At 39.3% G+C, this 22,621-nt stretch overlaps 1 protein-coding gene across 1 annotated transcript in view; it reads right to left on the reverse strand.

Annotated features, from left to right (window-relative positions):
* Window positions 1-22,621, reverse strand: part of LOC120515204 (uncharacterized protein SCO4629-like) — a 74,606-nt gene that overhangs the window by 8,229 nt on the left and 43,756 nt on the right. The window contains exon 5 of the mRNA XM_039735960.1: window positions 6,182-6,364. Within this exon, the coding sequence (XP_039591894.1) occupies window positions 6,182-6,364 (183 nt within the window). The remainder of the gene's footprint in view (window positions 1-6,181; window positions 6,365-22,621) is intronic.

Here is a 22,621-nt window from a genome sequence, read left to right on the forward strand (position 1 = left end):
ACTTTTAAGTGTTAGGTCACTAATCAATAATTGAAAGCTTCATGAATAAAAAAACTATACACCTCTATCTGGAACTTTTTTCCTTTACTTTTTATTTTTTAATGTACCTATTTCTGTTAGAAGGTTCACAACTTTTGAATATCTCTCACGGATGCTAAACTTCGACGTTTACATCTCATAAATTTGACTGATATATTGATAGATGATACTAGCAGTTTGTTTAACTGGTATATTGAAGCCTGTTCAGGTTCAATCTTGGCTCAGTTAGAGATGTAAGTGGCATTGTTACTTCTCTTCCTAAAGTTTGAATTTCTCAACATTATTGTGTGTACTTGTGACTTTTTAAATTAACTCAATCTAATATTCCTTGACAGAGCTAAACCAAACTTTGCAAGCAAAAGCTAAGCAAAACTTTGTACATATTTACAAATATAGTAAAATAAAGCACAAAATTACATTAGATGTTATGTTTCAGCCAGGGACCAGACCCCCAATGGGTGGGAGTCAAAATCTTGTTTCATGTCCTTTTTGTTCATTTTTGAATTTTTTATTTATGTTGATATTGCTTGTGTTAATTATTTGTATTATTGCATTTTTTTTTCTCTAAGCCTTTGTTTTCTGCCTTGTGTTTCATGGGGCGGGACCACCAGCCCATCACCACAAGGGTCTTATAAAAGCAGGGGTTTCCCAGAGTTCCTGCTGGTTCATCATAACATTAATTATATATAGACAGTTTTCACATTTTACTGTTATACAGCATTAAATCACAGCAGATTTAATGTGGCTTTTTTGACAAATGATCAACAGAAAAATACTCTTTAAAGTTACAGTTTAAATAGATTACTGCAAAGTGATTAAAATTAATTACTAACATAAAACACAAAATAATTGATTGCATAAGTATTTAAGTCAGTATTTAATAGATGCATCTTTGGCAGCCATTCCAGTTTTTGTCCTCCTTCATTAGTCTACTTATTGCATGATTACTCAGCCATTGTGGATGACTTCCTCCTGGCAAATTAACAGCTCTGCTATACTCTTTCTATTTCTAAATGATTGCTTTAGCTGGATAAAGAGATATTCAGTCACTTGTCTCCATCTCCTGATTTGAGCTTTTCAAGCACCTTTTCATGGAGTTGCTTGGAGTGTTCTGTTGTCTTCAAAATGTTTGTTAGTCCACCATACTGATTCTCCCCAAGTAGGACCTTCCAAGTAAAGTACATTTAGACTACAATCAGTTCAAACCCCAGGCTGGAGATCTCCATTGAACTAATTATCGCACTTCTAACATCAATTAGCCACACCTGTGATAATTTAGGGGTGTCATATTGAAAGGAGGGGAATACTTACACGATTAATTATTTTGTGTTTTATATTTGTGTTGTGGGGTTATATTTTGCTCAAAACAACAACAGATGAACTACATTCAGGACATATCAAAGTATATCCTCTTCCCAGTTGTACCTCACTTTTAAAACAGCTGTTCCAACAATGAATGGAAGACATGCTGGTGCCAAAGGCTATTGATTAGTTTATAACCTGGGCATCTGGGACAACAAGTAGCCTAGGAAAGGAAGACATGCCGATACCTCAGGCAACATCAAAAACATTTTGTTTAGGAAAATGGACAGTGAATTCATTCATCATATTGAAAGCCAGTCAATCAGAATATCTAACAATCACATCTTGCAAAAACTCCCGTGTAGAATTTTATAATAAATATGCCTCGAGCAACATAGGAGGGAAAAAGAAGAGAAAAGACGTCAGGAGATGAGAACAGAGCGACATCAGAAGAGGGCGCCGGCAATGTGCAGCCGTTTCCATCTGATCGTTAGAAAAGCATCTCGTGAACAACTACGAGTGCTAGATCCCAAGCTACCTGTGACATTCATCCTTGTCATCTTTACTTTTTCAAAAGCTTTTTCTAGACTGTATATATCCAGACTTTACTTTCAGTCCTATTTTTTATTATTCTTTGTCCTACTGGTATTATTAGTCCTGTAATAAATACCATGCTGCTTTTAACTTTTTGTGCTTTGTCTTCATGTCTAGAGTGATTGAAGTAATAAGGTAGATTTCTTTGAGCACCTGGTGCAGCCAGATATTTGTCATTACCTCTGCACTGTGAGGTTTATTAAGGCTGTGGGTGAGAGCTCTACCCTATAGTAGGGAACAGTACGTGAAGTAAGGCATTTTTGGCTGATAAATGGCCTATAGTCAATGATGCTGAGCCTTTGTATGTTTAAATGTATTCTTGGAGACCAAAAGTAATATTTAGGTCTGAGATATCATTAAAACATGCCGATAATAAGTAAGTCTCTTGGAGTGCTGAGAGAGTGTCAAGTTGTGTTATTAATAAGGCACTTGTGTGGTTTAAAGTGCCAGAGGTTAACAAGATGTGTGTTTGTCATTCATGGGGCAGTGTTGTGATTAGGCTCAGTGTGTATGTAAGTCTCCTAAAGTCCTAGGAGAATGACAAGTTGTGTTATTCATAAGGCACTTGTGTGGTTTAGAGTGCTAGAGATTAACCAGCTGTGAGTTTGCCATTCATGGGGCACTGTTGAGTTTCTGTGTTTATGTGTATAGCTATGTATGTGGGTGTTAATCTTAAAGTGCAACAGTAGACTAACCCAGTAAAAGAGTACACTTACCCCTAGGTAAAGGGTACGTAGATGGAAATATCAAGATAATTCATCCATGCATCCATTATTCAACCCACTATATCATAACTTCAGGGTTACAGGGGGTCTGCTGGAGCCAATCCCAGCCAACACAGGGTGCAAGGCAGGAAACAAACCCCAGGCAGGGCGCCAGCCCATCGCTGGGCGCACACACACACACACACACACATACACACACACCAACACACCAAGCACACACTAGGGGCAATTTAGAATCACCAATGCACCTAACCTGCATGTCTTTGGACTGTGGGGGGAAACCAGAGTACCCGGAGGAAACCCATTCAGACACGGGGAAAACATGCAAACTCCATGCAGGAAGGACCCAGGAAGCAAACTTGGGTCTCCTAACTGCAAGACAGCAGCGCTACCCACTGCACCACCGTGCCGCCATATCACAATAATACAATTTGTAATTATTTTAGACTTGTTTTTATTTTTACATTAAAGAGATTTTTTCTGTTGATCAGTGTAAAAAGACATATTAAATTCAATGTGATTCAATATTGTATAAAAATAAAATGTGAAAATCACAGAGGCACTGAATACTGTTTATAGACACTGTATATGAAGCAAAATTCTAAATGCACAAATACTGTAATTAATAATATTATTACCATTAGATATCTTACAAATAAAGCACATTGTAATGTATAACTATAATGCATGCAAAAATAGTATTGTTTTCCATGTTCAGTTTGGTTTTAGCAGGATTCATAACCTGACACTGCTTCAGTTAAAATACTAAATGTCTCCAGACGCAGTGTTTATTCAAATAATGTATCTTTACTTAAATGTAAGTGCTGGTGATAAAATTCTTATTGCAATATCTCAAAAATTGCATTAGCCACTCTAAACTGTTACATCAAACTAGTGAACTGCTAACTGATGCCATTTAAAAATGGACCTTTGGTGTGCTGTATAAGGATCTGTTTTGAGACCACTGCTTTTCTCCTTATGAGTGCTACTAGCGTGAAAAAATAGCTAAATCATATTCCATTACTGTTGAAATCATGTCAGATAAATAATTAGTGAAATCAAAGTACTAAAGAAAGGACACACTTGACTGGACTTGCTATTCAGTAATAATAATGGCAGAATTCTGAATAGCAGTTAAGAGTGCTAAGAATTAATGATCATAATGAAAGTTCAGTTCCTTTGGCATTGAAAATTAGCAAGAACTGAAATTATTACATTTAATTAAAAATATATATTTTGAGGAAATGTACAAAATAATTAATGATGTACATCGGTACAGACATCATAATATAAGGGTGGGTCATAAGAATTTTCAAAAATACTTTGTAAAATGTGTTTAATTCATGCTCAAACTTATTAGCAGTGAGATTATTAATAGATCTAATTCAGCTATCAGAAAACTGCTTTATGCATAAAGCCGACAAAAACATACCCATTAAAAGGGAAATTAGAAGTGCTAATAGTAATCTGAGAAGAGGGCTACTAACAATGAAAGTTAACCTTAAAAGGTTCTTTCAGTATGTTGGCACTAAGAGGACAGTCAAAGAAGATAAGAAGTGATGTTAAAACCAAAAAACAAAAGACAGAATTAACATTGTGTATTTGAAGACTAGGTATCTGATTATATGTCTTATTTCAAGATATCTTAAATTCACTTTCAGATATTAAATATAATTCAGTATAATTACAATGATGCCCTCATCACATTTACCTAAAATGAATTTTAAGACATCACAAATACACTTCAAGATATCTTTAACACTGGAAGTGTTCTTTACCATACCAATGGGAGCTGTGTTTTTAGGTTTTTGATAATTTCATTAGTATGTGTCTCCTGGTCCTTTACGTCCATGAATTTTCCTAAATAGCAGTAATGCAAATGCCCATGTTGTTCTAAATTTAAAATTCCATTCAGAAAAATTAGATTGATGATATTTTTCTTGTTCTTTTTTTTTCCAAACAAAATAACCCCTCCGTTACCACCACAAGCAATGCCATTTTTTTGCTAAGAAGAATCAACTCATGGATTTTTTTAAGAACTGCAGGGTACTCTCTAGCTCTGCTCATTGTATGGTTTTGCACTTTTATAAAAGTTTACCCAATTAATTGACCCCTGCTTGCTTTAGAGTTATAATTTTAATTAAAAAGACATAAAACTACCATCAATATTCTCTTTTCATGAAAATCACCCTCACTGGTCTTTGGTAATATAGGAAATTACTGTAATCAACTGTTTGGTTTGCTATTTTATATTGTCATAAACTGTATCTTTATACTGATAAAGCATGTATTAGAAAAACATTACTGTGTTCTAAGGAAATTTCCACTGTAACTGTTCAGTTAACAGATAATCTAAAATTATTTGCCTTGCTTGCCACAAAACAAACTAGAACTGATCACAAGAGAAACCTGATGTTGGATAACTTGATACCATATCTACCTTAAGAACTTAACCAAATGCCAAAAGATACCTTTTCTCTTAGCCCGCAGTCTCAAGTAAAACATTGATTGGTAAGAGGTTTGAGAACATAGGCCCTGTGTGATCAGGACTGGATCAACAGCATGAGGCCTGCACATGGGAAAGGAGTTGGTTCCTAAACTACAATACTGTACCCCATTTTTCTAAGGGGGATAGTTAAGAAGCACAAGACCAACATAAATCACCAATCATGGATCACCAGCAACCTAGGGTACCTCCTTCCCTCTCTCCTTTCATCGGGTTTATCCAGAGACCACTTGATACAGTATCTAGGTGCATGCCATCCATGTAGTTTAGAGATATTTTACATTTTTGAACTAATTTCCATGTTTCGACTCTTTCTATTAAACAACCTGGGGGGTGTCTAGAGATAATAAGTCCATAGATAGAGCCAACCCTTGTTCATCCTCATGGTGACCAGAATGCAGCTGCATATCCGCAACAGGCTGCTAACTCTGACTTAACAGAGCAAGAGTCAAAGGTGTGGAGATATTCAGGTCCATATGGCAAGTCCTATGGTTAGGAAAGGGCCACCATTTGACACTTTCAGGACAAAGGAAATGGTTATAGCAATCTTTCAAAGTCTCAACATCACACACTAAGGAAATGTTAAAGAAAGGAATCTACACAGTGTTATACTGTGATAAAAAACTTGAGATTATTCCAACACTTGTAAATATAGACATGTAGGTATAGTAATGTTCGTTATTATAAACACCACTGCTTACATATTACATATGTGTTCGTACAGAGTAAGAACAGTATTAGAGAAGAGAGGGTCTGGTTAACTAATATGGTGAAGTCATATGAGAAAATAAGAAAAACCTATGAGAAGAATAAAGCATGTGAGATTACTGATTAAACAAATGCTTGAAAATACTTAAAAAGTTACCAGATATACCATAAATAAACTCAATTATATATTGGAAGGACTGATGAATAGAACAGCACACAACAGTTGCTCCTAGGCTTCCTTTTTATGAATTAGTTAAATGAACAATCATAAAACAGCATTCCTGATAAAGAAGGACAATGAACTTACCCAGCATGCAGCTAATCAAGTGATCCATGCTCCCCACAGCAGGGTTGGGATAGCTGTAGAGATCAATGGCTGGAGAGGTGACCACAACATGTGTGTTCTCCTTGTCCTCAGGCCACTGCCAAAGGAACGTTGCATAGACCCTTCTCTCCATGAAAGGTTGCTGGACCAGAATGACACGCCGGGCTGGAATATAGCATGAGACAGAAGGTTGTGTGCTAGATGTGACAAATGATAAATACTTATCACCCAACAATACTGCACATTTCTCAAATTCTACCTACATGGATTTCCCTCAGCTCAGATTCTAAAATAAATTAAAGTCTGCAGACTCACTCTATCACTCTGAGCATCCAATAAAAACAGATTTATCATTTTCTCATACCATCGTTTATGTTAGTCAGATTTGCATGTTCCCACAATCTCACTTTCTTGCACTTTCATCATAAACAGTACTTGACTTAAATTATTTGCATCAAGAGCATGCCACCAGCATTTAACTGTTACTGAAAATATCATTGAAGAAATATGACTTCCATTTCCAGCCAGCTAGACTGTTCCCTGGACCCATCCATTAGATTTAATTATCTTTATTTTCTGCTGGTCATAGCAGATGAGCAAGATGAGACTAGAGCAGTAGGTTTAAAATGTATAGTATACAGGGTTCAGACAGCATAGGAGTAGACCTGGATGATTGGGCCTTTGGAACAAGTTCACCAGAAATTAGGTCAGTAATGTGCTCAAGATGTGCTCTACAGGGAGAAAGGGGCTTGATGAGCAGGGTTATGTAGTATGTATACAAAAAAAAAAAATTAATAAAGCATATCAGAATGTTATTCTGCCCTTGCCTATAGACAAGACATTGAGATTGAGAATATATAACTACCCCACCATTGTGAACTTAATTCCAGTTCTGGAGGTGGCATATCTCAGGGCTGTGAAAAAGAAGTGAGGTTAGTAACCGAAAGAGAGCAAAAGGAGAAATGAGCACAGGAAGTAGAATCTGGGAGAATCTGACAACAAAGCATGTAGATGGTGGCCACATTCAGTTTCAAGGGAGATCCAAAAACATCAGGTAAAGAAGGTTTTTCTGTGTGTCTTACTGTGTTCTGTCCATTCTCAAAATGAAAGTAAAACTGCCTTCAATTTGTCAGAATGTCAGTCTTTGTTAACCTGCAGGCCCTCATTCTATAACCACTGGCTTATGTGTTTGCAGACCATTGATAAAAAATTAATTGTTTCTACTATTTTACTAACCTTCTTGTTAGCTGTCAATGGACGTTTTTTACACTCTTCAGAAATATGAAAAATGATGCCAATGGTGATCCATTCATCTTTCATTAAGACCTTAATCATAATTGCTGTCTTAAATTAATATATTTTTTTTTAATTAAGGAGAACTTTTTCTTGAATAAAAAATGAGAGCATAATCATTGTATGATCACTCTGAAATGCTCCAAAGAATCACATTAAGTAGGTTATTACACAAAAATGCCATTAATTCACTAAAGCAGCAATAGCTACACCATTATTTCATACACAAATACACAATAAGATGCAAAAACACTAGGAGAATGAGTTAATATGGATAATTATTGTTATATATTCATAAAATATGTATTCTAGCCAAAACGATGAATATGATTATAGTATAGAATGCCAGCTTTTATTTTTGGACAGTATTGTATTTTACATATAACAGAAACAAAATGGGAAAACATGACATTTGTTTTGTTTGTGTTTAGTCTCCCAAATCTACCTGAGTAGGAGTGTTGAGAGAAATGAATCTAAGGCAAAATGAAGCTGATTAAAGTCAGTACATGGTCCCATACTCCCTACACACAATAAATACCCCAAGTCTGCAATCCTTTGATATCATCAGGCTCTTGATAACTTCATCTGGAAATCTCTTGCCAAGCCTTTACAACAGCCTCTTTCAGTAGATGTTCATTTTGAGGCTATTCTGACTTTACTTTCCCTTTCAGTAGGTGAAGTGTATTCTCAGTTTGTTTTAAATTTGGAGACCGATTTGGCCAGTCTATAACATTTCATTTTTGCTTTCTGATGAGCTCCTGAGTTAAGTGGGCATTAGGTTTCACATCATCAGCTTGCTGTATTGTAAACCTCCATCCAATAAGTTTGGAGGTATTTGTTTGGATTTGGAAGACAAGATGGTCCTCTACATTTCTGAATTCATCCCACTGCCACTGTCATCATTTACATCATCAATAAGGACCAGTGAAACAATTCCAGAAGCTGCTATGCCATGATGTTGTCTCTTGCATGTCTCACAGATGAACTGGTGTACAGGTATGTAGGATCATTTACACTCCCTCTATTCTCCACACATTTCTCTTCCCATCACTCTGGTAAACAGTTGATCTTTACCTTATCCATTGTCACAGGTGGCTGGAACCTCCCCCAGACCACGTGGGGGCAACCGCCTTGGTGGCTTTGGGGACCACGGGAACTGAGCTTGGAAGCTCAACCCTACAGGGGCCCATGGTCACTGCCAGGAGGCACCCCAATGCCTTTGGAGCCCTGGCCCTCAGCACTTCCGCCACACCCGGAAGTGCTAGGGGGATGAAGACCAGGGACACCCGGAGTGCTTCCGGGTGCGCAGCCAGTACTTCTGTCACACTGGGGAGTTCTGGCGGAATATAATCGGGAGGCAACTGGAGCACATCCGGATGGGGATAAAAGGGGCCGCCACCCTCCATTCGATGGCTGGAGTCGGATGGAAGAGGACAGAGCTCGGAAGAAGAGGAGGGGAGGTGGTCAGGAGAAGAGAGGCATAGTGAAGAGGCCTGGACTTTGGGGGAGTTTTGGGGGTTGTGTGTGTACTCATTGTAAATAGTACTTATGATTAAACGTGTGTTGGGTGAACCGTCAGTGTCCGCCTGTCTGTGTCCAGGCCACATCCCACACCATCCATAAAACTCTGTTCCAGGGCGTTGCTAGCTCATCTTTTGCCATACTTTATAAATTCCATTCTGGTCTTCATGATCTTGGTGGTGATGAGACATTTACATCTTCTAATGTAGCTTCTGTATCTCTTCTCTTTAATTTTTCTGTGAAAGTTGAACAGCAACACTTCAGCTCCTGTACCCTATCCTTTAGCTCTTTGGATGTCATTTTTGACTTTCTCTTCAGAGCTCTAATAATACTGCTGTCATCGGCTGCTAATTGCAAATAATTTACAACTCCAGTGGCTGGTTTCTTTTTCAAATTATTCTGTACATGATGATTTAAATATATCCAGTTGTTCACCAATGGGTCTGATCACTCTTCGCCTTAATCTCACTTTCAGATTTGCTTACTTTTCTGTCAAAGTCAGTTCTCTAGTTTCCATCTTGTTTTGTATGTTTGATGTCAACGCCAGACTCCGAATGCAAACTCCAGTGACTACAACTAACCCTCCACACTCAGTGGTCTTTGCTGTGTTGATAATTAAAGGAACACCTGAGCAGTTTGAATCACCCATCAGTCATTCTGCTCAGCTGTTATTGGGCGACTAAATGCAACAAATGTCATTCATTTTTTAAAATATTGTTAATTTTATATATAAAACACTGCCCAGAAATTAAAGCTGATGTTTTGTACTTCAGTCTAGTATTCATCTTTTCCCCTAGAATAAACATTTTATGAATATACAGTATAACATACATAACCCATGTTACCTCTTTGTCCCAGAATTTTACTTCTCACTTGCAGCCTTCTTTAATCAACGCTCAACTGCTAACAACTCATTATAAAGTCAAGTGTTCTGAAAGCAGCCATTGCCTAAGACAAGACACAACTTCCTATCTTGTCTGGTATAAGTACAGCATCAGCTTTCTCTTAGTATTACTGAGGCCAGCCTATCAATATTCTGGAGTTTGACATGTTCTGACAGAAAATCAAACTAAGGAAGGTTGGATTTGAAGACAGTGGAGAGGACATTGTGGTGAAAGGACATCTTACTAAGCATGTGGGAAATATGCATTCCTTGTCATACAGATACACACTTCATGTGCTAAATGAAGTCAGTCCGGTAGCTTGTGCTCTGCCATGTTTTCAGTTAGTCTAGTGCTAAAGCAACCGGGCAGATGCCACAAAGCTCTATAATATTGATATCCTTCCTATCATGTTATTGGATATAATTGCAGATCTTTCTTAGAGAAGATGTCCTATTCCTCTTGGGCTTCTCAGTAGGCTACTAGGGAGGCCTTTTATGATTCTCTAGTATACCTTTGTGAAAAATAGAGACATCATAGTAAGAAAGGTTCATTATCTATTGCACCCATCTTTACTCATTTGGTGTTCTACAGAAATGTCTCTTGCCTCAATGATTTTGTCCCATGTGTTGTATGTTGATTAACACATGCAAGTAAGAACTTCACAGTACTCAATGCATGCACCAATAATAACCATAAAAAAACTATAAACCTTGTAAGTGCCACATGGGTTAGACGGGGATGGTTCCTTACTCGAACGGGAGGTACCTAGTAGATAGACATGCATCCCAGCCAGAGGAGAGAAAGGTATGCCAGACCCGGAAGAGATGACCAGAGTGGATGGAAAGACAGCCCATGGGAAGTAGACATCGCTTGGAAATCTATATTCCCCCAAGACCCTAGATGGTAGTGGCTATGGATTTCGGTACCCAGTCAGAAACCAGTAGGGAATGCTGGGGTCTGCGTTTACCATGAGAGGGCGCAGCAGAGATATGTGCTCCCTGCTATATTGGACTTCTGTATGACCTAGAAGTACTTCCAATGACCAGCAGCCTTGGCACTGATGTACTTCTGGGTCTGCAATAAAAGGAACTGCACTCCCTTGTCCAGGAGAGTCAGAGCTGGGAGGGTGAAGAGCAACATTTGACTGGTGGAGGGCAGTGCAGTGGTGAGAGGAGAGGTATTGTGAGGTACTGTAAACAAAGAGAACCTGTACTTTGTGCTTAACTGAGGATTGTGGATAATAAACCATCCTTTATTTGAACCAGGGACTGCATTCATGTCTTTGTGTTCGGGGTTTGGGGCTCGCTGGCACCCCTGGTTCCATCACAACCTACAGTGCATCCGGAAAGTATTCACAGCGCATCACTTTTTCCACATTTTGTTATGTTACAGCCTTATTCCAAAATGGATTAAATTCATTTTTTTCCTCACACAACACCCCATAATGACAACGTGAAAAACGTTTACTTGAGATTTTTGCAGATTTATTAAAAATAAAAAATTGAGAAAGCACATGTACATAAGTATTCACAGCCTTTGTCATGAAGCTCAATATTGAGCTCAGGTGCATCCTGTTTCCCCTGATCATCCTTTAGATGTTTCTGCCGCTTAATTGGAGTCCACCTGTGGTAAATTCAGTTGATTGGACATGATTTGGAAAGGCACACACCTGTCTATATAAGGTCCCACAGTTGACAGTTCATGTCAGAGCACAAACCAAGCATGAAGTCAAAGGAATTGTCTGTAGACCTCCGAGACAGGATTGTCTCGAGGCACAAATCTGGAGAAGGTTACAGAAACAGTTCTGCTGCTTTGAAGGTCCCAATGAGCACAGTGGCCTCCATCATCCGTAAGTGGAAGAAGTTCAAAACCACCAGGACTCTTCTTAGAGCTGGCCGGCCATCTAAACTGAGTGATCGGGGGAGAAGGGCCTTAGTCAGGAAAGTGACCAAGAACCCGATGGTCACTATGTCAGAGCTCCAGAGGTCCTCTGTGGAGACAGGAGAACCTTCCAGAATGACAACCATCTCTGCAGCAATCCACCAATCAGGCCTGTATGGTAGAGTGGCCAGACGGAAGCCACTCCTTAGTAAAAGGCACATGGCAGCCCGCCTAGAGTTTGCCAAAAGGCAACTGATGGACTCTCAGACCATGAGAAACAAAATTCTCTGGTCTGATGAGACAAAGATTGAATACTTTGGTGTGAATGCCAGGCGTCACGTTTGGAGGAAACCAGGCACCGCTCATCACCAGGCCAATACCATCCCTACAGTGAAGCATGGTGGTGGCAGCATCATGCTGTGGGATGTTTTTCAGTGGCAGGAACTGGGAGACTAGTCAGGATAAAGGGAAAGATGACTGCAGCAATGTACAGAGACATCCTGGATGAAAACCTGCTCCAGAGTGCTCTTGACCTCAGACTGGGGCGACGGTTCATCTTTCAGCAGGACAACGACCCTAAACACACAGCCAAGATATCAAAGGAGTGGCTTCAGGACAACTCTGTGAATGTCCTTGAGTGGCCCAGCCAGAGCCCAGACTTGAATCCGATTGAACATCTCTGGAGAGAACTTAAAATGGCTGTGCACCGACGCTTCCTATCCAACCTGATGGAGCTTGAGTGGTGCTGCAAAGAGGAATGGGCAAATCTGGCCAAGGATAGGTGTGCCAAGCTTGTGGCATCATATTCAAAAAGACTTGAGGCTGTAATTGCTGCCAAAGGTGCATCGACAAAGTATTGAGCAAAGGCTGTGAATACTTATGTACATGTGCTTTCTCAGTTTTTTTATTTTTAATAAATTTGCAAAAACCGCAAGTAAACTTTTTTCATGTTTTCATTATGGGGTGTTGTGTGTAGAATTCTGAGGAAAAAAATGAATTTAATCCATTTTGGAATAAGGCTGTAACATAACAAAATGTGGAAAAAGTGATGCGCTGTGAATACTTTCCGGATGCACTGTATAAACATGAAACAATCGAGAAGTTCAATTCCTGTCCCAACTGTTCATCTGTCATCACTTGGCTGGAAACAGACTAATAAATTGGTGACAATCCACCACATTCTGCATCAGACATGAATGGGATCTCATTGTCAGTGGCCATCAGGGATGATGACTTGAAGCCCTTCCTGCCTATGATGACGAGATGCAAAATGAGTAGGGCTCAGATGAACAAAATCAACACTCAGTCATCCATCCATTATCCAACCCGCTATATCCTAACGACAGGGTCACAGGGGTCTGCTGGAGCCATTCCCAGCCAACACAGGGCATGCACACACACACGAGGGACAATTTAGAATCTCCAAAGCACCTAACCTGCATGTCTTTGGACAGAGGAAACCCACACAGACATTGTGAGAACATGCAAACTCCACACAGAGAGGACCCAGGAAGCAAACCCAGGTCTCCTAATTGCGAGGCAGCAGCGCTACCCACCATGCCACTGTGCTGCCCAACACCCAGTCAGTGACTTCAGTTTGAAAATGCTTGATAATTCCTATTTGTCAGGTGTAAAACACAGCAGATATTATTTCCTGCAGTTATTAAGACTAGATGGGAGGATGTTCCTCTACCCTGTGGACTGAAAGACCTCCTGTGATCAGCAAAGGATGTGCAGTGCATGTTAATTATGTTTAAATTGTTTTTAGTTAACATAGCAAATTGATTATTTGCAGGTGACACCCAATTAGCTTAGGAAGAAACAGGTGTGGGCTTTTATATAGGGACCGTGGCACAAGAAGCAGCAGGTGACAGAAAGATAGGCACAAAATACTAGGAGAAGGAAAAGGAGAAGGAGAAGGAGGAGGAGAAGGTCAAGTCTCATATACATCGTGCTCCTATTAAACAAGGATGTGTCCTCATTAGAGTGAAGGCAGCTAAGGGTAAATACTGTTCAGCCATATACTTAATAAAATCTGCAAGTAAATAAGAACATTATGTTCAAGGTAAAGTTCAAATTCATTAAGCAGCAGTATGGATCTCCAACAAATAAAGTACAAATAATAAGAACACCATAGAAAACAGGGAAGTACCAAAATAAAAACACAAACAAATCCAGGTTTCCAAGAAAGACATTTCCTTTGACTTCTGTGTATGATGCATGGTCTGAACACAACACCTTGAAATAAAGTGCACTTACTGCTCTATTTAGTTCAGCTTTCGGGTCATTTCAGTATAAACCTTCCTCAAACAGTGATTCTGATACTTATTGAAATAGGGTTGACCAGCAGGGCAAAGCAAAAAATAAATAAATAAATAAATAAATGATAAGATTGAGTTGCCAGGGTGAACAGGGCTTTCAATAGTCAGATCTGTGCTGAGAATAACAAACTCTTATTATTCTGATCCATAAGACAGATTAGCACAAAAATGCACTAGGAATGGTTACAGTTATTACCATGGCTGCTTTATTATGATTGAATTATTTTGATAAACTGTGAATGAACAGAACCTTATCATGTATCCTGATTTTTTACTACACACTGTGTTAAACAGCATTTTTGTGTTCATAAGAATTACTTATGAGTGCTCTGAAATCACTTCAGTTTTTTTTTGCCTGTTGCCAGTACAAGAAAACCTCCGCATATGACAAACCGTTCAAGTCATCCTGATGTCCAGTTATAAAAATAGGGATTCTCACATTTTAGACCATATTTTGTGCAGGGAATTACATCCTTATAATAAAGATTAAATAAATTAGCATCTTCAGTAAAAATGATCATAAGGACTTGAAGTTATGTATGCCACATCAACTGACCCCAGGGGTTCACCTTCTAAAGGGTCAAAGTTACTCCTTTTCAAAACACTTTGAAAAAGATGGTAATTTAGGCGTGTGTAGTGTCCTTTTATGATATTTCAAGTTTTCTGATCATGGATATGATCATATTTCTGGTATCTGAGTCTTTACCAGTGGTCCAAAGAGCCACTCCCTGAAGATTAAAAATGACAAATTTCAAACATAAGCATATGGGGTATCCTTTTAGACTAGTTCATGGTCAGGGTTTACAAATAAATTATTTTTGATTCTTTGTTAGGGATCTACCCCACTATGGTCCTCAATCAAAGGCAGAGAAATGATAAATTGCTATCATAATCAAGAATATTTAGACTTTAAATGTTTAAACTAAACCATAAATATTCATATTTCAGATATCCAAAGCAAATATTTGTGTTTATTATATACGTTTACCTCTTGAAGAAAATCACTACATTTTGTATGAACACCCAAAATTAGAGTGGCGTATCCTAATTCAGACATTTTTACTTTTGTCTATTAATCAAACTATTCTCTGAATTCTCCCAGTATAAAGTGCCGTATGCATTAAGATTGAAGGCACTTTATAAAGAAGGGCAGACCAGTGTCACAACATCATGCCAGCTTAGACTCAATTTTAAATCACAGGATGACAAGGTTAAGCCGCACGCACTCAGCCTGTCAGAAATATGGCAGACGTGGTCTGCTGGTTAAGGTGCCGGACTGGAGTTGCATTCCAGCAGATGTCATCTGGGAAAATGCTACCTTATCAATGTTAGTATAGTCTTTTACTAAACAAAAATGCCACTATGGATGCATAACACGCATAACCACAATAACAGGAAACTAACATAAAAAAATAAATCAAGATATAATGAAAAAAATGAAGGCTGATTAATATTGCATTTTCTATGTTGACTGTATAGTGGTCCAAAATCAATTTCCAGTTATCAATCGTTTCATCCAATTCCATAATCTGCTTTTTCCATTCAGGTTGATGGAGAGTCAGAGTACTGTATATTCCAAAAGTAACCAAGGCAAGTGGGACAGGGGTCCATTACAGGATGCTCATAAAAACGTTCATGTCCACATACACACTAAAGAAATTCAAATTCACTGTGTGACCTGCCCAGTTGGTGGAGAGTGGCGCGATTATATGCTTCTCTCTCTCTCTCCACAGTAGCAATAGGCAAGCCTCAGAAGTCTTCTGTCCTCATTTCCTCTCCAGACACAGAAGTTCTGCCCCTTCTGGAAGGATTCACTACTAATACTGGCCTCCCACAGGAAGTGCCTGTTCATTTTAGGACCTGCAGAGCTCCTACTCAGTAGCAATCCATTAGCAAATTGAACCATGACTGAGACTGTTAATTGTCATTTCTCTTTAGTTTTGTTGTTTCATTAAATGGGGGCTACCAGGGTAGTAACCCAATCCTTCATGTGCTCTTCTGTCTATAATTAATATACAGTAATCCCTCCTCGATCGCGGGGGTTGCGTTCCAGAACCCCCCGCGATAGGTGAAAATCCGCGAAGTAGAAACCATATGTCTGTATGGTTATTTTTTATATATTTTAAGCCCTTAGAAACTCTCCCACACTGTTTATAAATATTCTCCGCACAGTTATACAGTAAACTCTCGTTTATCGCGGTTAATCCGCTCCAGACAGATAAATGAATTTCCACGAAGTAGGATTCTTTATTTATAAATCTAATATTTTCGCAGTTAGAGCATTGAAAACATGTTTACAACCTTCTAAATACGTTTTTTAACATTATTAGAGCCCTCTAGACATGAAATAACACCCTTTAGTCAAAAGTTTAAACTGTGCTCCATGACAAGACAGAGATGACAGTTCTTTCTCACAATTAAAAGAATGCAAACATATCTTCCTCTTCAAGGTGCGCGTCAGGAGCAGAGAATGTCAGAGAGAGAGTAAAGTAAACAATGAAAAATCAATAGGGCTGTTGCGCTTTTAAGTATGCAAGCACCGCGATAAAGCAGCTGCAATGAAGGGATCAATGTGAAGGTAGCCTTTCAGCATTTTTTACAGGAGCGTCCGTATCTTCTAAGCAAACAGCCTCTGTGCAAAAAGCCCCTCTGCTCACATCTCCTCCGTCAAGCGCAGAGAACGTCAGAGAGAGAGAGAGAGCGAGATTAAAGCAAACAATCAAAAAATCAATAAGTGTGCTTTTGGACGCACCTCGATAAAGCGGCATTTCTTAGAGGAGCGTCCGTATCCACTAGGCAAACAGCTTCTGTGCAAACAACACCTCAGCACACACCCTCTCCGTCAGGCGCAGAGAATGTCAGAGAGGGTGAGATAGAGGCAGAGACAAGCAAACAATCGAGCACCGCGCAGGAGGCATATCTTATAGCATTGAGGAGATTTAGTTAATATGTAATACGTGCTCTGATTGGGTAGCTTCTAAGCCATCCGCCAATAGCGTCCCTTGTATGAAATCAACTGGGCAAACAAACTGAGGAAGCATGTACCATAAATTAAAAGACCCATTGTCCGCAGAAATCCGCGAATCAGCGAAAAATCCGCAATATACATTTACATATGCTTACATATAAAATCCGCGATAGAGCAAAACCGCGAAAGTCAAAGCGCGATACAGCAAGGGATCACTGTATACTGTTTGAATCCCAGCAAAAGAAAATCACCACTTCCGTGGAGCACAGAGAAGGCCTTGCCCCTTCAAGTCAGTACCAGATAAAAAGAGGCATGGCTGGAGAGGGGCATCTCATTCTTATCCCAGATGTCAAATTAGTCAGATATTTACTGTTAAGGCTGGACTGGCTGAGTTTTTCATCTTTATAAATAAATCTAAATGTTTTTGTTTTCTTTATATCTTCTGGGCTCCACTGCTCTTCCTGGCTGTGAATATATTGTAAGAAGAAAATGGGCATCCTGATGGGAGGCCCAAGAGGAATGATGGATGGATTGGCCAGCTGGGTGGAAAGATAACTCTGTGCCCCACAGGCATAGAATAATAGTTGGACCACCAGAAGCCGGAGCTTGGAAGTGGTTCCATCCCCCGTGCACTAGGTGGCAGTGGTCCTTGTATGAGAACCCAGTCGGGACACCTGTAGGTGTGCCTTGGAATCAGTTGAGGGTGATGTCAGAGGAGGACCACCATACTTTGTCTATGGCCCGGAAGTGCTTCCTAGAGGAGACAGAATGGCATCAGAAGCATTCTCGGGGCTGACATGGGCAAGTCAGGGTCAAGAGGCAGCCAGCGACACTTAGCGGAGGAGAAAAGAAGGAGGAATAATTGTGATTTACTGTTTATTTGTGGCTTATTACTGGAGAGGTGATTGTGTAATGTGCTTTGGTGGAATAAAAATCCTTTAATTTTATTCATATACTGTATATATACACATATACTGTATACAGTATTTATATATATATATATATATAGATATATATACAGTATAGTAACAAAAGGCGCTATATAGGCTCCTGACCCAACACAGATGGACACAGAGGCATGTATAAAATAAAAAGTCTTTTATTTTCTTCACCTGTGGGGCACGTCTTCCCCGTACTCCCCACAGGCACAACACAGTTCCAAGTGTATAAGCACCACCAAACCCACCACACACTCTCTTCTTCTATCTCTTCCACCACCACCACTTCTCCTCCAAGCTTTGTCCTCCTCCACCCTACTCTGGCCGCTGAGTGGTGGTTACTGGCTCCTTTTATTGGGCACCTGGCATTCCAGGTGTGGCAAAACCAGTGCCCAGAAGGGTCCAGCAGCTCCTGCTGCAGCTCCCACTGGGGGCGCCTGCAGAACACAACAGGACTACACAACACTCCACCCAACTTCGCGTTGTGAAGAGGGGGGCGGAACGCACCCAAGGAGACGCAGTCGCTCCTCCGAAACCCCCTCTTAAACGGTGATACAATGGGAAACAAATACAGTTTTTTTTCTTGCATCCTCTTAGCTCGATCAGCTGCTGGTTTGCCGCTGCTGCCGTGCCACGTGATCTGCATCTCACATGGCGCTTCGAACATTTAAAAGCCTATACAGCAGCTGTCCTACTCTTTGTCTTTTATTTCCGGTCCCGAGCATGGTTTAATCTCTTGGCACAAAGTCTTGTCTCGCGGGACATGAGTTCTTATATATATTAGTTTAAAATTTAAAAACGGAATAAGAACCTGAAAATCTAACAACATTACATTAACTCTTTTAGGGCTATTTTTTTTTTGTTTCTTATCTCCCAGGGCTGAATATTTTTCCAAAAACTAACATTTTTTAAAAAAGAACACAAAGCAATTGTTTAACATATCAAATCAACAAAAAATATTTACTTTTGACAGTCCAATAAATTCTGAAAAGAATGATACCAAACATATATATGTAGGTTTTAAAATAAGCCCAATTTAAAGTGTGACAAAAAAGTTAAATAAAATCATTGTACAAAATTGTTGCACTTTTAGGCTTAGGATTTTATATATATAAAAAATATATACATATGTATATATATATATATATATATATATGTGTATTGTCACGCACAAGCGCATGGGGAGCGGCTTAAGGACCCGAAGGGCGCTGCGACAAGTCATGACAGGGGACAATGACGGGGTACTAACCTCTCTTTTCCTGTTTCTTCAGAAGAAACGAAGCACCACCGCCATAACCATTCCTGGAAGACTTTTGATACCATCCACTTCCGGGTTTCTTCTTACCTCTGGTCCCTCAATGATGACGTGAATTGCCCATCAATCATCATGGCTTTCCCCATCGTTTCATCACTTCCTGTCCTCCACTTTGTCCAATTGTCAAACCTGGCTTTGTTTCTCTGTCTGTTGTACTTGGATAGAAAACACTGACGAAACCTAATTTTGCTTTACAGTATACAGGGCCTAAAAAACCCCAAAACTTTATGCTTGTGCTTGCTTTTTATTACAGTATATATATATATATATATATATATATATATATATATATATATATATATATATATATATATATATATATATCCTCTTTAATTAAACCCCTGTGTGCGTCCAGGTGTCTGTGTGTGTGTGTCTTCTAGTGAAGTGCGCATCCGCGAGGCCACACGGCACATGTTCAGTCTTTTCCTGTGCATTCCCTGTGCAGAGAGAGAGAGAGAGACAGACACACACACAAAGACAGACACACAGGCGCACGAAAGACAGACACACAGACGCGTACGAGACACAAACACACACACACAGGCGTGCACGAGACAGACAGACACACACACAGGTGCGTGCGAGACAGACACACACACGCACAGGTGAGACAGACACACACACGCACAGACACAGAGGCGCACACTTAAGAGAGAGACACACACACGCAGGCCCGCGAGAGAGACACACACACACAAAGGCGCGCACGTACATTGTTGCAATGTTATTTTTCTTGGTTGTTTATTAAATTACAGATTTTTGAAATGTTCATTTTTTTCCCTGTGCTTAAAAATCATTAAAAAAAGTGTTTTTAGCGAGCGGGTCGTAAGGCTATAGCGCAAACTCTTGCAGTGTTAGTTTTCTCTGTCATTCAAGGTTTTCGTAGTGTTATTCAATGTTTTTACATTTAGTTTACTACTAGCAGAATACCCGCGCTTGGCAGCAGAGAAGTAGTGTGTTAAAGAAGGAAAGAGAAACAAAAGGAAACATTTTGAAAATAACGTAACATGATTGTCAATGTAATTGTTTTGTCACTGTTATGAGTGTCGCTGTGATATATATATATATATATATATAGCAAAATACCCGCGCTTCGCAGCAATGTCATGTGTTAAAGAAGTTATGAAAAAGAAAAGGAAACATTTTAAAAATAATGTAACATGATTGTCAAAGTAATTGTTTTGTGTATTTGGCGGCAGCGTCACGAAGTTGTTTTCGTCTAGCTGCATCAGAAAATGTACCACGACGTCTGACACGCCTTTTGACTGTCTTCTCACAGCTTGGATTGCTGTTGTCATAATAGGTTTGAGTCTACATATATATATATATATATATATATATATATATATATATATATATATATATATATATATATATATATATATATGTACATATATATATATATATACATACATATATACACATACATATATATATACACATACATATCTTCATATCTATATACATATCTACATATACACATATATATATACATACCTATCTACATCATATATACACACACATACATACATACACACACACAAATTATATATATGTGTGTGTGTGTATGCATGTATGTATGTATGTGTGTGTGTGTGTATATATATATATATATATATATATATGATGTAGATAGGTGTGTGTGTGTGTGTATATATATATATACACACATACATACAAACATACACACAGGTATATATATGTGTATATATATATGTACTGTATGTGTCTATATGTGTGTGTATAGCTTTGGTCACTGAGTGCAAGGGAAAAATAATAAAATATAGTCTATAAGTTATTAAACAGTAAAACATTAACGTTTTAAGAAGTACAGGTGCATTGAGCACTACTGGAGTGGTTGCGGGTAAACTACATTTTAAAGACTGTGTAACACAACAGGTAAGTAACTAACAGCAGCTAAAATGTATATGGATCATCTCTCGATCATCACTCTTTTGAAAGGCGCTACACGACGGCTGTGGTATAGAAATTACATTTTCTATGTGAACGTTCAAATTTGTGCCTCTGGTAATGTGCCTTACCGGCATTTAAAGAAAATGAGTTTTGTGTCCTCTGCAGTGTTAAGCGAGAAAGGCTTTGGTTTGGGATAAAAGGAAAAAAGGTGTAAAGAAAGGAAAGTTGCCTTTTTCTTTTATATAGTATAGAGAGATGTGTTCGCTGACGTTATGATCGCCTTTTGGGGACAGTCGCGGTGGGTCTTGTGTAGACTGGTGAGACATCCCTGCCATTAATCGGCTGTGATGGCACTGTCAGTCCTCCACTCGTGTGCGTGTCTTCATAATCCGAGCTGACGACCTCATAATCATATACGTGCAAAAGAAATAATATTAGTTTGCCGCGGTGTAGAAAAGGGGTACCGTGTTTGCACTTGTCTGGACTATAGCTCAGGGGGAGGATGAAAAAAATTAAAAGTGCTCACTTTGACTTAAGGCAGAAGCGCAGTCAGCGTCTCAAAGGCCGGCACAGCTATGCACGCACCGACTGCTCGAGTTTTGTAGGGCAGGAGACGCCACTTTATGCAGACACGTTCACGTGATCAAAAGTCTCAGCGCTCTGTGGAGGTCATTCATATATATATCTATACTAATAAAAGGCAAAGCCCTCACTCACTCACTCACTCACTGACTCACTCACTGACTCATCACTAATTCTCCAACCTCCCGTGTGGGTGGAAGGCTGAAATTTGGCAGGTTCATTCCTTACAGCTTCCTTACAAAAGTTGGGCAGGTTTTATATCGAAATTCTACGCGTAATGGTCATAACTGGAAGCAGTTTTTCTCCATTTACTGTAATGGAGATGAGCTTCAACGCCGTGGGGCGGAGTTTCGTGTGACATCATCACGCCTCCCACGTAATCACGCAGTACATAGAAAACCAGGAAGACCTCAAAAAAGCGCTTAAGAAAACATGCATTATATAATTGAGAAGGCAGCGAAACAATAAGAAGCGAGCGAGTGACATATACAACCATATTCATGAGTTCTGCTACTCGGAAACAAAGCACGATGTAAACCTACACTTTAAATTAAGTTCATAGACAGGCTGCCGCTGGCGTTTGTAATTTAGTGCCTGCCCATATAAGGCCGTCCGTCAGCGGCAATCCAATAGCAAACTGCCACGGGTAAATATTCACGGGTGAAGGACTGTGCTTATGGAGAGGAAGATGAGATGGTCAGGGTGGTGTTTGACACAAACTCAGCGAAACTGCGAGAGAAAGTTTTAAGTGCCAGGACTAAGGTAACATTAAATACAGCCATGGACATAGCACGAGATGGCACCA

This window comes from Polypterus senegalus, chromosome 14 (genome assembly GCF_016835505.1).
Source record: "Polypterus senegalus isolate Bchr_013 chromosome 14, ASM1683550v1, whole genome shotgun sequence".
In the NCBI taxonomy this organism is placed as follows: domain Eukaryota; kingdom Metazoa; phylum Chordata; class Cladistia; order Polypteriformes; family Polypteridae; genus Polypterus; species Polypterus senegalus.